This window comes from Bacidia gigantensis, assembly GCF_019456465.1.
Source record: "Bacidia gigantensis strain McMullin 20006 chromosome Unknown contig_278, whole genome shotgun sequence".
NCBI lineage: Eukaryota > Fungi > Ascomycota > Lecanoromycetes > Lecanorales > Ramalinaceae > Bacidia > Bacidia gigantensis.
Window position 1 is genome coordinate 201521 of NW_025408606.1, and position 15754 is coordinate 217274.

The 15754-nt window shown below is 49.1% G+C and overlaps 4 protein-coding genes across 4 annotated transcripts; 3 read left to right on the forward strand and 1 right to left on the reverse strand.

The window, feature by feature from the left end:
* Positions 1 to 94: 94 nt before the first annotated feature.
* On the reverse strand, positions 95 to 5467 carry KY384_007530 (uncharacterized protein; the record flags this gene model as incomplete). The annotated part of the gene is made up of 1 exon (XM_044816021.1): positions 95 to 5467. One exon carries the CDS (start codon positions 5465 to 5467, stop codon positions 95 to 97), a length of 5373 nt encoding a protein of 1790 aa, XP_044666661.1.
* A 970-nt stretch (positions 5468 to 6437) lies between these two features.
* On the forward strand, positions 6438 to 8460 carry KY384_007531 (uncharacterized protein; the record flags this gene model as incomplete). Its single annotated transcript, XM_044816022.1, has 5 exons — positions 6438 to 6441; positions 6495 to 7248; positions 7298 to 7551; positions 7606 to 8278; positions 8340 to 8460. The coding sequence occupies 5 exons, from the start codon at positions 6438 to 6440 to the stop codon at positions 8458 to 8460; spliced, it is 1806 nt and encodes a 601-aa protein (XP_044666662.1).
* A 3065-nt stretch (positions 8461 to 11525) lies between these two features.
* Positions 11526 to 13277, forward strand: KY384_007532 (uncharacterized protein; the record flags this gene model as incomplete). Its single annotated transcript, XM_044816023.1, has 1 exon — positions 11526 to 13277. One exon carries the CDS (start codon positions 11526 to 11528, stop codon positions 13275 to 13277), a length of 1752 nt encoding a protein of 583 aa, XP_044666663.1.
* Positions 13278 to 13429: 152 nt separating this feature from the next.
* Positions 13430 to 15722, forward strand: KY384_007533 (uncharacterized protein; the record flags this gene model as incomplete). The annotated part of the gene is made up of 7 exons (XM_044816024.1): positions 13430 to 14118; positions 14175 to 14220; positions 14267 to 15006; positions 15052 to 15103; positions 15150 to 15215; positions 15310 to 15376; positions 15424 to 15722. 7 exons carry the CDS (start codon positions 13430 to 13432, stop codon positions 15720 to 15722), a joined length of 1959 nt encoding a protein of 652 aa, XP_044666664.1.
* Positions 15723 to 15754: the final 32 nt, after the last annotated feature.

Here is a 15754-nt window from a genome sequence, read left to right on the forward strand (position 1 = left end):
CAATTGTCCATGTCATATTGCTGATCTAGCAGTAGAGGTCTGAATGGGGAGAGCTTTGAGAAGAATTCTATATCATGCTATTCTTGGGCGTTGCTCAGCGGACTCCTCTCAATGCTAACTTTTCTTTCCACCTTTCTAGATCTTGGGCTACCACTCCTGGCCCGACTGCCTCCAGATGTGGAAGACGCTTTTCTCTCCCTATCGAACATCCCCCCCTCTCATTCAGGCTGCCAGGTAATGTCAGATCCGGGATATAACCTTCTTCGACTGGCGTTTGTGGGCCGCGGCTAGGCGTCCTGCTGCTTTGCATGAATGGCGTGGAGCCAGGTGTAGTCGTTCTGCTTTGTTGTTCTGCATAGAAAGCGTCCAAGGCTTCAACATTACTGCAGAAGTCTTGAAATTCTCGAGTAAGTCGTTCTGGATCGACGACAGAAGAAGCGCTACTGACGCTATTGTGAGCTGTAGGTGACTTCGTAGTATTGGCTGACCGACTCCGACTCGCTGGTGTAGTGCTGCTTGGAATGTCAAGCGATGCACGCAAAGCTGGGGATACAAATGGGGAGCTTTGCGGTGATGCACGTCGCGTTAGCCCATCACCGGTCCGTAGTGGTTTATTACGATGCGACAGGGGACTGTGCTCGGGTTGATGGTCTGAGAGGTCACCACTAGGCTTGGCCCGTGCGCTTGCACTCTTGTTGTTGTAGAGGCGATTGGCGAGCACTAGAAAGCTGCCGTCATCATCTATCTGGGCGATAAGAAGGCCTGATCTGTGGATGTATTGGGGATAGCGATAGTCTGGCTTGCCCCAAGAATAACTTACATCCACGTCGGGTGGAAAGTCTGTGGCAGCTTCAAAATCAAGGACGTAATTGAAACGCTTGAGTATGGCTTGGTGGTAGAATTGGCTCTTTGACCGTTTGATCTCCGTCGACTTTTCGATCTCGAAGTAATTTGAAGGCAGTTTTGCCGGTGGCGCTCGAGCAAGATTGATAAGGTAAGGGGCACGGAACGGGTGCATGCTTCTGATAGATGATGCCTCCCCAATCGGAACTTCTATCAGGCGCAGGCCGTACGCTTCAACGATCATCGCCCAATGATTGACTGCATCTTGTATGAGCTTTGATGTCGTGTTCATCCATTCGATACGAATATGGTAGCACGCGTCAGGGTTATGTAATCGATCATAATGCAAGTTCATCAACTCCTCTCGGTACGACGTCTTTGGACGGCTATGGGTGAGATTGTAAACCAGTGATTTCCCCAAGGCGACAGTTGGTCTTCCATGTCTCACTGAAGCCTTGGCTTGCCTCTTCTCAGACTTTGTCTTCTCTTCGACAGGAGAGCTTTCGACCGCAGAAAGCGGCGTCTGCTGTGTTGAGGTTTCCTTAAACGGTGTCTGAAGAACAGGCGCTTTAGCCCAACCGAAGAAACCTCTTGATTCGGGCCGAGCGACTCTGTAGTCATCTCCAATTTGATAGAAGTAGTGTCCATCGCGAAAGTCATGTCGTTTCTCAACATGTCGGAACAGCCCATCTTTCATGAGCTCGTTGCCAAAGTCGCAAGCTTCTTCCCGGCTATTGATGTCTTTGAAACTTTCTAGAAGCCACGTTGTCAGCTCGGAGCCGATGAGGCAGTGATGATGCAACTTCCAATGCCACCTGCGGTCAACGATGCGAACCCCCTTTGGACCTTGAAGTGTTTCAACCAAAGTTTTGGTGTTGAGCCCAGACCGCTGATGAAGCTCAGCTTCGGGGAGTAGCTGTACAGGTGAAAGATGCATGTCCTCGCCAGCAGCGTTATCCAGTTCCTCGCGCACGATAGCTGAGGTGTTTGTGGTGAAATATCTGACATCCAGCGGGTTCGCGTCGTCATTCAATCGCGCGGTCTTTGTATATTGCCTGTCTTCTGGCAGTACGTACCGACATTTCTGCCATAGCTGTGTAAGTTTCTTGATGCCTTCAAGCCGTATTTCTTCCTCTGTGAGACCTTTCGATTTACTTGTGCGTCGAGAATCGGCTGGATTCTCCATCGGTATCAATACAAAGCGCGCTCGCCAAGGCCGTAATCCCTCGACATACTTCTCTGCCTTAGGCCTCTCATAACCGGCTATGAAAGCATCAATGTATTCCCAATTGAAACCTCCATCCTGAGGCGACATGAGAATAGCCTGGTCTTCATACTCATCGGCCAGCATGGAGCGAATGCGAGGAGTATAATGTAGATGTGCACCGTCCTGAATGGCAGCATTATGCCTCGTAAAAACCTTGACCTCTAATCTGTCGGGCTTTGTTCGTGTAAGGCGATGGATTGTACCTCCTCGTGACATGTAGATGATGGAGCCTTCCCATGCCAGTGAGTCTTCTTTGAAGATATTAACAGATGATGGAGTATCACCATTGCGAGCACTAGACGCAATTACTTCTCCCACGACTACTTGAAACCCTCGAGACAGCCGAAACGCCACCAATTCAGTAGTCAACGAGCGAGGTTGATCAGTGGTGTCCATCTCTGCTGGTAGGGGTATGACATAAGTCCTCTCCCTATATTCGTCTACCATTTCGTCGGGGGTGGGAAAGTCTTCGGTTGTCAGCGGCACGGCCGCAGGGCTACACAGGGATTTCCATTTGATCTGGGACGCTTTGAGCGGCCGGGGGAAGATGTGATGCCACCGGCCAAGACGATTTCCATGTAGGATGAGAGCTTTTGATGGGTTACAGGGATTCAGGACAGTCACCCACGGAGCCAAAGTTGTACTTGGGGACAGTGTGGGGAGGTCCGGGCCATATTTCATAGCAACCCCATCTGGACTGATAAACTTTCTTACTCGTACATCTTTGAGGATTGCGACTCGATCCTGTGGTGTCTGGGTATCCTCATCTGACGAGATGCTTCTCCTCCGATCTCTATTCACTTGCCCTGTATCTTTACGAATTGGTATTGGTCTAGAAGTGTCCGGGTCGGACATTCCTGATGAGGTGTCCTCATGCATATTTGCTGAAGGATCTCCAGATTCTGATGTCACTTGATCTAATTTGCTATTCCGATCAACTACATCTGATCTCGAGAATGAATTCGAGCCGTGTGCATGGCCTTTAGGGTGCGATTGCTGTCTTCCATGCCTAGCCTTCATATCACGACCCACGGCTACATCCGCGCTTGCGATCGCGACAGCGGCCGATGGGGTGCCAAGTCGTAAGCCCTGGGGACCAAAACTGATGTTGCGAGCTAGAGGATTCGGCTGCTCTTTAGACCTTTTATTGCTTAGAGTGACACTCGAGTTTCCACCGCTGCGACTCGGTATGCTCGATGAGGCAATATTTTTGACTTTAAGATTCTGGGCGAAATCACTACTTGACAACAAATGCTTGGTTCCTAGAACATGTTGAGCTCTGTGGGATGCAGCTAGAAGACTACGCTTCTTCGGTCTGACCTCGACTGGAGACGTACGAACTCGGGGGCTCTGCTTAATTCGATGATCACGAAAAGCGAGGCTGTCATAAGTGTCCATCCAGTCAACAATTTCTGCTCCATTTTCAATATCCTCAGAGATACCAGCTTCAGATGACGCAAGCGACCTATTTGGTTTCATCGCACTTTGTATGGCTTCGGCTCGACTTATAGACGATGAGAGTGCCCTTGGCAAAGTTTCTTCCTCGGCGGGCTTGCCACTTACCGCAGAGTCTTCGTTAGTAGCGGAAACTGATTGCGAAGGTCTAGATAGAGATGGAATTGATATGTTGCTGGAAGCGTCCTCTGTGATACCCATCATCTGTAGCTCATACATCCGTATTCGAGACTTGAACTCCTTGAGTGGAAACAAAGCATATTTCGCGCGCGACTTTGGATGCTTTGATCGAGCAGTTGCTGCGAAGGTTGGATCAGAAGCTATGGTGGTCCAGTAGGAGACATCAACCCAATGCGGGATTCCGTATTGCCATTGTCCCTTGCTTGTTCGCGTCTTGTGGCCCTCTTTTATGCCGGCCACATCCGATACGGGGGTGCCAAAGCTCATAGTATTCGAATAGCTGTGTGTCGGCGTGCTCTCAAAGCTTGCATTCGCGGAGCCTCTCTGACTGTCATTTTCGCTAGGCTGGGAGTATCTGAAAAGAGGCACAGAATGCAACGGCATTTGTGACAAGCAGACAAGATCGATCCCAACGCCGTTATCCGTCAGGTTCTCTGTCGTATGAATCAGTAATCTGTAGTCAACTTCAAAGAGGCCAGGTCCTGGAGAGAGTACAACAATGGAGACGCCAGTCCTAATGAGGTCCCGATCAATGTAATCGGAGGAAAATTGGGACGAGGCAAGGTTTATGGCTTCGAGAATATTTCCCTGAGAGGCTACGGTAGGTCTACCCGAGACTATGTCGACGGGTAGTTCTACAGAGGCCGCTCGTAGGCCTTCTGAGCCCAAGGGTACATAATCGGCTGATGTTGGTGCTTTAGTCAGTACGTCCGGTAGAAAGGTCTGGAACTCCTGTTTCAGGCGTTCCAAGATGTTTGCGGATTCAATACTGGCCACGTCAGTAGCTACAATACGGTAGTAATCTTTCGAATGCGCGTCGTCCAAATCGGGCTGTTGCGCGTTCTTGGCAAGTCCATCTGCGGACTTCGTCAGAGGCCTCTTGTCGTACTGCAGTCTCGTGAAAAGGACAATGGTGACAAGATGTCTAACCTGCATATCTCTCCATCTTTTGAACAGCTCCGGCAGAAAGCCATTGACGACTTTGTCAAACATGATTTCGCCCGTGCCTGTAGTGTCGAATTCCCACATTTCTCGAGACATCTGAATGAAAAGAACGTAACGAGCGGACTCGCTACGAAAGATCGGTTTGGTGGATGGATGAAACACGGCTGAGGTGACTTTTGCACCATCCACGAAGATGGCTTTGATGACTGCCCTAATTGTACCCATGAACTCGATTTTCTGCCCAGCGTAGATACATTGGCCGGCGAGAAGTCTGTTGGTGAGTCGCCACATATCCCCTCTGGCAAGGTATTGATCTCGAAAGATCAATTCTACGTGAGATGCTCGAGAGGTAACTTCATCCGCTTTCGATAGCGTGACTGACGAGCCCTTGGACATTCGGAGCGAGTCTGCAAGCGCCTTGGGTATTGAGATCTGTAAGTTTGGCAGCTTTTGCAGCTGCTCCGACGTAGCAAACTGAGCGAAGAAGTGGTAGGTATTGCCATAGTTACCACTTGAGGTCCCCCGAAGTTTTCCAGCATCGCGACTGTTTCGGCCATCAGCACTTGATGGCACATATCGGATTTGCAACAAATCTCCCGGTATCGCGATCCCGCTGGGTAAGATGCTCTCGTTGACCAACACGTTGGATGAAGACGAGCTGTCATGCACTGAAAGAATGCATGATGATTTGAATGTGGCTGTCGATTCGTGGTCAAGTGCATCATCCGATGGGTTCCCATGGTCTGAAGGAGCGTCGTGATCAGCGGATTTATGCATGCTCGACCGCTGCCTTCTACCGCCTATTTCTAGCCTTCGAAGCGGAGTATTCGAACCGCATTGGATTGGTCAGTGCCCAATCGCTGTGTTGTCCGCGTCAGCATGCTAACGAGTCTCCTTCACTGCCCCCGTCGAGATTGCAATTTGCACGAGCAGGATTGATTGCGACCCATTCTGGCAGGATGCATTCGATCTGTAACAGGGTATTTGATGCAGGTACCCATTCGACAATCTGTCTCATCTGCGAATGCCCAATGTGTGCATATGGGTAGTTACAGGTTTTGCGGAGAGTGGCTGAGTCCGTTCGATTTCCTGATGCGCTGTTAGCGGTGGCTCAAGAGGGCCTTAGCGGGGCCATTAGCGGCATCCTTAGGGCGTGCCGGTTTCATTCGGCCATGCCCTTTAGCAGCACCAGTAGGGGCTATCGAAGCCAATTAGAAGGCCCATAAAGGATCCATGATGCTCGCAGATGCCCCAAACTTGCCTCAGACCTGCCAAGTGACCGCTCAAATCTTAATATTGAGTGGCTGCCCCCCCCAGGCGAAAGAGGAAAGCCTTGGCAAGGAGAAAGCAGGGTATTTCTTCGCCACAGCAAACTTTCGTGAGAGCTTCTCCCCCGTCATTGTTGTTTATCCACCTCAGGCATTCCATCATCTCTCCACCATCTTCTGCCATCCCACAATCTCCCGCAGTTCAGTTCTCGCTTTTCAGTGTCTTTTCGCGACACTAAATTCGCTTCAGATCCCCATCAGGTCTTACGGCTGACCTACCCGCCCCCGAAGGATCTCGCAAATCTAATTCCGGCTTCCAGGCTCCCTTGCTGGTGCTTGTCTCCTCCCCCATTAAATTGGGCGTATTTCTACATTCCTCAGCCTCGTGACCACACAAGGCTGACTGAAGCCCTCGAACGATATCCTCTTACAAGTACACGCGCAATCCCGCCGGCTGAAACAGACCGAGTACTGTCGCAATGCGTGAGTCCTGGCCTTCCACAGTGTGGTGGCCATCCAACTCATGTATTTTCTAGATCGCTACAAGACAAGAGCAAGACGCGAGGCCTGGTACTGTGATGATGAGGATGATACTGCCGCTTTCAATCCATTTGGCAAACATCACAAGCCCCGCAAACCCATTACCAATGGAGATGAAGAAAATGCTCGGCGCATGCATACAAATGCCTCGGAAAACTTCATGACACCTACAATCGAGATGGACCGACAATCGAACAATCGCAAAGGGATCGAAAAGCCTCAGCACGCCAATACCATGCCCTCGTCATCTCCCACCTCCACAAAAATGTCCGAGCCCAGTTTTGCGCCAATTGTGAAAACCCCGGACGAGTTGGAGGAACGGCCAGAAACAAGTCAAGATTCGGGTACTGGCACAAACGAATCTGCGTTGGAAAAGTCCATTACATCTACAGACGGGCCAGTCGAGGGTCGGCCACGAAGACGAAAGCGAGCCAAACTCCTTTGCTTCGTAAAAGATGAGGACGATAAGTTGTCTAAGCGGACTTCGGCATCCTTCTTCAAGCCTGATGCTCAGAAATTCACCTTCAAGAGCCAGATCCGTGCCACACTTTTCAATTCATACATCAATATCCTGCTTATATTTGTACCTGTTGGCATTGCCGTGAACTACGCTGGGGTGGACAAAGTGGCCGTATTCGTCATCAATTTTATTGCTATTATACCATTGGCCGGAATGTTAAGTTACGCAACTGAAGAGATAGCATTGCGTGTCGGAGAGACTCTTGGTGGCTTGCTGAATGCAACCTTCGGGTGAGTTGAACACTTCCCAAGCTATGAAACGTTCTAACGTCGACTACAGAAATGCTGTCGAGCTCATCGTCTCCATCCTCGCTCTCGTGGATAATCAAGTTGATATCGTGAAAGAATCACTGATTGGCAGCATGCTATCCAATCTCCTACTCGTGATGGGAATGTCCTTCTTCCTTGGCGGTATCAACAGAATCAATCAATACTTTAACGTAACCGTCGCACAGACCGCTTCATCATTGTTGGCCCTGGCAATAGGCAGCTTGCTTATTCCTGCAGCTTTCCAATCTTTTGCAGACGGAAGTCGTGAGTACCTTCTATGAATCCTCTAAATCAGGCATCACTGATCCTTTTTGGCAGAGGAATTAAAGAATGAGCGGATTGCCGAACTCTCACGCGGTACCGCCATCTTGCTCCTGGTAGTATATGCTTGCTACCTGCTTTTCCAACTGAAGACACACACGACCATATACAATGCACCGTCTCAAAAGGTCGAGAAGCGCTCTAAGAAAGTTGAGGGTGGCGATGCATCAAAAGGCATCGCACAAATTGGCGCTGGAATGGCAAACTCGACTGGTGGGAAGATTTCTCAAGAAAAGCATGCGCAAGAGCCAGAAGGAGAGCAGGAGGAGCCAGAACTAAGCAAGCTCACCGCGTTGCTAACGCTTGCTATCTCAACTGCATTGGTCGCTCTGTGTGCGGAATACATGGTCAAGAGCATTAACGCTATTACGGACGGCGGAAGCGTGTCGAGGACGTTTGTCGGTTTGATTCTCCTGCCCATTGTCGGCAATGCAGCCGAGCATGCTACCGCCGTCACGGTCGCGATCAAGGACAAGATGGATTTGGCTATCGGAGTCGCTGTGGGTAGTAGCATGCAGATCGCTCTGCTGGTCATTCCATTCGCCGTGGTGCTTGGGTGGATTATGGGCAAGAGTGATATGAACCTGGCATTCGATGGATTCCAAATTGTGGTGCTCTTCGTAAGCATACTGCTTGTCAACTACCTGATCCAAGATGGAGAGAGCCACTGGTATGTTTTTGATCGCTCTTCTTGCTCATGATCTTATACGAGGGGTGCTGACCTTGGATAGGCTTGAGGGTGTGCTATTAATGATTCTCTACATGATCATCGCTATAGCTGCATGGTTTTATCCAGAGGGTGAGCCTGGCTCCGGCACCCACCAAGAGCGTGCTAACAAAGTGAACAGATGATCCAGCCACGATCAACGTCAAGTAATTAGACGCCAAGCCGTCTCTACGTGCGGCTTCAATGGTGCAGACCAGTAGCACCAGGTCCAAGACCTCTCGCATGCAGCTGTTATCTTCAATTAGGACCAAGGTGTGCTTCGTCTTAGTCGTCGCAAGAACCTAGCTAATCCCCCACAGCTCCACGAAAGAAAACTCTCACCTCGTTACCTCCGATCTCTAATAATTCTCTCCCTTCCCTGCCGCCGCAGACTAGAGATACCCCATCACGAATTCCACGGTTCCCCTGCATAGATCATCAGCCTCGCGGTGTTGGGCGCAAGACGCCTCCCTGGGGTCATAAACACATTCACTAATCTAATGCCATTCGTACATACAGTCGTTTGCAATGTACATACACCACGTTCGCGATTCTCTCCCATACAGCCGCAGCTAGGGTCAAATTGAGGGCATGGCATGGCGTCAGTTGGCCGGCAATCTGGCCTGGCTTGGGCGGCTATAGTGGTTTTTCACTCAGAAAAGAAAAGAATAAAATTAATCCAAAATACGGATCTCCAATCTGTTGCTATGCATGATCTCTAACGCAGCTAGCTCGAACGCTCCACCAACTATACTTCACACGAATGAAGACAACCATGGCAGGGCAGTGACGAGAGGTCCATCTTTCCATCCCCCTACCTCACGCCTGCTCATCACTCATCCCACTCAAAACTCATACCACCACAGTGATATCGCGGTATAATTCCCCTTTCCCCTCCTGCTTACCAAAGTTTAAAACAAAACAAACAAAGCAAGCAAGCGACATACCATCTCTCTTCCCAGCTACCCCGCCCGACCCTCGACTCTTTCCCTGCGTCTTCGCTTAAAGTCGCACAGGTCACGAATCATACAGAGGTCAAGTAGAAAAACTGACATCACCACCCCCCTCTCCCCCTTCACGTGCAGTGGGAAATGTCGGGCGTTGTTACGTGCATGCTGTGAATTGTTGCGTGCATTGCGTTGCGTGGTGCTAAGCCGGATGTCGCTAGCGTGGGGTGGGGTCGGCTGTTTTGACGGTTTCTGTGTTCTTGGCGCTCGAGGAGGCACCGCCTCAGCCCTTCCATCAGGGTAACTGAAGCTATATGGATCTGTGCTACCATATTTGGGAGGGTACAGTTGTGCTGTCTGGGAGGACGATGACTGGAGACGGAAAGATAGAGAGGGGGGCGCTTGAGTGTGGCTGAGATGGGTGAGGAATTGACTGGGTCGGTATTCATCCACTTTCTGTCGGTTATGGGGTCGAAGAGGTAAGACCATCGGCTTCATTGCGGCGGTTGATGCTGATGAGATTGCAGTTGAGTGCTTGAAGTGGGCGTTGGGCTCACCGGTTCGACATCTCCGTACGCCATGTCAGATCCAGCGGCGCTGAGCTGTGGACATTCAACTGACAGTTCTTGATCGAATCGATACGATTCCATTCAACCGTCGGGCCTGGTTGAGATGGGCATCTCGTTAGCTACCCCAACTCCACCATAACCTCGTACAATTGTCACGACAGTGAGCTACAGACAACATATATTTTCTCCTCTGATGACACTGACGGCCTGCCACTCGACTGCCAACCATGGTCAGAATGGGCATCCCGTGACCAGGTGTACCTCCTAACCTCTTGACTAGTCTCCTCAGACCCTTCACTTTCTATGTCTGCTCGACCGTACGAATGCCCTCCAAGTTCTTGACAATTGCGCCAACCTGGGAAAGTCCACAAGTTCCCTATCTTGGCGTTCTCAACTTCAATCTCTCCTACACGGCTGAGACCGAGAGACAGACTTCTCATCCCCGGGCGCGGAAAATTCTCTCCAACATACATTATTAACTTTTCTTGCCAACCTCAGCTCACCTTACTCATATCAAGTAGGAACGCCGGCTAGCTTCTTGACATATTCACACTCTCATCCTTCTCAGCTTCTTACGACGGACAACTTACTGCGCCTATCTATCTTTGGTGCGTCGACTTCTACTACTTTACATCACACACCTGTTTGGCTCCACGCTTTCACCGACGTCAACGCTTGAGCTTCCTTCAACCTACTACTTCTACTAAACACCAGCCAATTCGTCCTTCACGGCTTCTAGCCACCGCACCATTCAATACTTGTCGTACTGACTCGCTAAGGCTCTGTTTGCTACCTACTCTTCGCATCTTGCGTTGACGGACGGCGGCTCTTGATCTTTCGAATAAGCACTTCCTCTATCTTACAGAACACACTTCTTCATCGACGTCTTTTGACCACCCTACCGCCCTGATATTTTCTATCTTGTTCACCAACTGTCCACATGCTACATACTCATTGCATTACGCATTGACGGACGGCGGGTCTCCATCCTTCCTCAGCCAACCTCTACATTACAACGAACACCTCGTTCTTGAGCTTTCTGGTCACCATCACTACTTGGTACTTACTCATCTCGCTTCCTCGCTAATACAACACACGTTCCAAACTGTTTACTGCGGCTAGCCACCGATCATCAGCATTTTCTGCTCCTCAAAGGTTTTGAGCAACAGTATCCTCCCCATCCAACCTCCTCAACCATCTGGTACGTTGCTCTCTGTCTCTCGCATTATTGTCCGTTTCAAGTTTGTTTATACCGGCACAAACCCCCAGCCAGAGGTCTTCTCTCCCATCAAATCAGTGGCGAGCGCAGATTTGCTTCTGCCAAGAATTTGCAACGTTCGCCTCACTTCTGTTATCACTTGTTCGCCAAAAATTTCGCGCCAAGACTTCCATCTTCTCCTCACTAAACACCAGTCAACTCTTTACCACGCTTGATTTTGCTACCATCTACTTCAATACTTTGCCTTTTCTTTCATCATCTACATCGTCTTTCGTCAACGACCTAAACTACTTCTTCAACCCACCTCCTAATATCTTGATTGTCAAGAACTTGTACACTCATCACAGCTCATTCGAGCTATATTATCGGCTCCTGACAGTGGCTGCATACAGACAAAGCGTTCGAGACCTGCTCCAGGTACGCAAACAATGCTATCGAATCTCTACCAACACATTCCCTCATAGACCACATCCATCATGGGCACCGAATCGGCACGCTCCACTAGCCCACACGAAACATCATTTCGAGCGGATCCGATAGATGCTCCGATTTGCGAGCCGAATGCTCCATTTCCTGAGCTCGGTTGGACTCAGCCCAGTCAATCCTTTAGATTTGACACCGCCGAGCTTGTTGCTATCGATGACCTACTTGATGCTCCTGGTGAGGAATCAAATGCTTTGAATAGCTTTCAGCAAGCCGGAACTCCCAGAATAAAAGAGGAAGTCCATGAAGATATCGAAGAGATACCAAGAAAGCCGAGAGATAGAACAAAGGAAAAAGCGAGTCTACAGGAGCCAAGAATACCCACTAACTTTCTTTGGAAAGCGCTTCAAGAAACTCACATAGAGTTAGATGATTCCGATGACGAGGACTTTGACGACTTGTGGGCAAGTGTTAGGGCTTTGAACCAGCAAAATAACCTTCAATCCACCATTCAAATCGATGATCAAGAGAAGAGCGACTGTTTGGTGATCGAAGATGGGCAAGAGAAGCCGATCAAGAGCGAGCCGCTTGAATCTGAGGCTCATGGCATTTTTGGTCCTCCACCCAAATGCATTGTTGATGACGATGGAGTCGTTCAGATACTGGAGTCTGACGACGAAGCCCCTGAAAACACCAGATCGACACTCACTAAGTCCATGCTTCGTGGAGCGAATCCGCGAGGCCAACGGACTGCAGAAGATGTCGCAAGATTGAGACAGATGCAGAAATACTATATCGCGGCAGCACAAAGGAATGCTAAAGGCAACGAAGAAGAGCCAATCGAGATAGCAGATGAGAATGCTTGGATGCAGCAACAAACACGAATGACTGAAGACAAAGATGCAACTCAAGCGTTCATGGTTTTGCGAAGGGCGTATCGGACGAAATGTACTAAAGGGAAAAACACTTTCGAAGATGACTTCGAATTTGGTCAAGCAGAAAAGGCGCATAACGAACGACAGAGACTTTTGCAGATAGAACTTGACAACGACGAGAGAAATGAAGACGTAGAAAGCGTGGATGGTCTATTTTTTCCTAGTCCATCCAACAAGCGAGGCAAGGATGATCAAGATATTGAGCCCCAGGAAGCGATAAGGCGCAAACACAGGCCTAAGGATACAGATAGTCGCACCAAGGCAGACTTCAGCAAGGAACTGACTGATAACATGATGGCCGGACTTCCATTTATACTCGGTAATCGCAACGCTGAACTGCAAGAAGATGGCTCAGTGCAGCCATCCAAAACAAAACCCTCTTATAAAGCAAAGAAGAAGAACATTCAGCAGAGTGCGAATTCTAATGCTAAGGGTAAAGGGAAAAAGAAGTGCGGTATTGCGAAAGGCTTTCTGCCCCCACAAAAAACGGGAACTTCATATCAGCAAAAACATCTTACTGGAACCCAAACTCTACTCACAAGTGATGTTTTTCACGATACGAATGCATCGGCAAACATGGAGGGTATGCCCGTTCTGAGGGGTAGCAAAAAGTCAGACGCGATGCGTGACTTACTCAAGGGTCTCGACTTAACAGAGGAAAAGCAGGCTATCAGTGATAAGGAGAACATATTGAGTATGGGCCGAGTCCTTGGCGGTGTCAGAGTCGCAGATCGTGCAAGTGGGTGGAACATGAAGGGTATGTCTCAAGTTCTGCGCCACCATCAGATCCAGGGTGCTGGGGCTATGAAAAAGCGAGAAATTCAAGAGGAAAGCCCAAGAGGTGGCATTCTGGCGGACGTGATGGGGTAAGAATTCTACCTTTGTGTTTAGTCCGACTTTCGCTTACATTATCATTTAGATTGGGTAAGACAGTAATGGCACTTATGACAATTATAGCACATCCTGCGGGACCGACAGAGGCAAACAAAAGTACGCTGATTGTATGTGCACCCTCGCTAATCATGCAGTGGGATCGCGAAATTAGTAAACACATCGATAATAAAGTTGCGGGCTTCCGAGTGAAGGTCTTCTACGGCTTGAGACCGGACCAAGGAGGCGCTTCTAATTGGGGTCTGAAAGACGATTTAGCGCAAGCAGATATCGTGCTCACGACATATACTGAAGTTCAGAAGTCTTACCCACGAGCAAAACTTCCTGAAGATTTACAAACACTTGAGGAAAAGAAGGCATGGTGGCTCAAAACATGGACCGAAGAACGTGGAGTGCTGCACCAGATACACTTTTACCGTGTGGTGCTAGATGAAGCACAAGCTATCAAGAATCACAAAGGTATAACTTCTGTTGCCTGTCGTGGGCTCATGGCAAAACATCGATGGGCCATGTCCGGTACACCAATTCTCAATGACCTTGGTGAGCTTTATCCGTATTTCAAATTCCTGCGTGTCAAGAACAGTGGATCCTTCCGGACTTTCAAACAAAACTTTTGTATTGACGGTCAAATTTGCATGAAACGGTTGCACAGCTTTCTCAATGGCATAATGATTCGGCGAACCTACAAAACCGAGCTATTTCACCACCCAATTGTTCAATTACCAGAAAATCATGAAGAAACCATTGAACTTGAGTTCAATGACCTCGAGCGAACAATTTACAACACGATAGAGGAGAGATTCAGAAGGGCCATAGCAAGGTGAGTTGTGAGAAGAGATCTGAGCGAATGATAAAAAGCTGACCGGCTGAACTAAGGGCTGCAGCAGCAGGCGATCTAGAAAAACAGCAGCGCCTAGTTCTAGTAAGGGCACTCTTTGTACCCGCGATTTTGCTGACCTTTGTTCCAGTTCATGCTGACCCGACTACGCCAATTAACAACGCACGTGTTCATGTTGCAAGAGACAATGGAAAGAATGTACGACTTAGAGGATGCCGACAGCCTCTATGAGGTAATGAAAGAAGCTCGTGCCGAGACTACCTCACCGGCAGACATGGCTCGCAGCATATGCACGATGATCAGCCATAAAGATGATTCACCCATACGCACGCCTCCCGAAGCAACGCCAGAGATTGAGGACGATGACTTTGAGAATGCGGAGATTGAAAAGACGACAGTCTCGAGATTCGACAAGTACCTTCGCACGTTGGTCGCCCAGATGGGGATTGACGAAATGAACAAACGAACGTTGTGCCAGAAATGCCAATCGACTCCTACAAATCCTTACGTAACGAGTTGTATGCATGTTTATTGCATGGAGTGCCTAGACACCCTCATTGTTGAATATGCACAACAAGACTCCAACGAAGCCCTTTGCGTCAAATGTAACATGGCGTTCCAGGACACTGAGCCCTGCATCGGTCTTGAAGAAATGAAGGCAGGCATCAAACCACCCAGACAGAAACCCAAACCCCAGCTAAATGAAATTGGCCGACCCCGTCGCAAGCCTAATGACAACATGAAATGGGTGGAGGCCGATGGCAAGCTATTACAGTCGACGAAGACTGCCGCGGCTGAGGCAAAGATCGAGCAATGGCTCAACGCTGACTCTACCTGCAAGATCATTGTCTTTGGCCAGTTCCACATGGTGTAAGTACCTAACTGCGCATATGGACACTCGCTGATATCTAGTAGTCTCAAATTGTTCGCAAAGCTCTGCGAACGTAGGAATTGGAGCCATTGCTCGGTAATGATCAATCTCAAATTGAAGTTGATGTGCTGATCGTGAACAGTATCATGGTAAGATGTCACAGAAAGTCAGAGACGAAAATCTCAGTCGTTTCAAAACCGATCCGTTGGTAAGGATACTTGTTGCGTCGCTCAAGTGTGGAGCACAAGGCCTGGTACAGATGAAGTTCTGCATTCCGCTGTCATTGCTGACAACAACTCCAGAATATCACCGAGGCTTCGAAAGTGATAGTAGTCGATTTGTGGTTTAACACATGCGTTGAACAACAAGGTAAGCGCTGAGTCCCTAAGTTTCCAGATTGTACTTAACCTTCCAAGCTTTCTGCCGCGTATACCGCATCGGACAGACAGCTGAGACCCACTTGACTCGGTTTGTCGTAAAAGATACTATTGACGAGAAATTAATCTCCATGCAGCAACGAAAGGACAAGATCATCAGTGCGGCAATGGATGACCGCACAGTTATGAAGAATCTTGGCCTTAAAGATATGTTACATCTGTTCGGCCAGGATGTTACTTATTTCCACGGCGAAGAGGACTTCGTTTACAGTGACGATGAGGATGGTGAAGAAGATCCAATCGCCTGGGATCCCTGCATGCCCATTGGTGAGATCTGAGCATATCACAATTCACGAGACTCGGGTTTGAC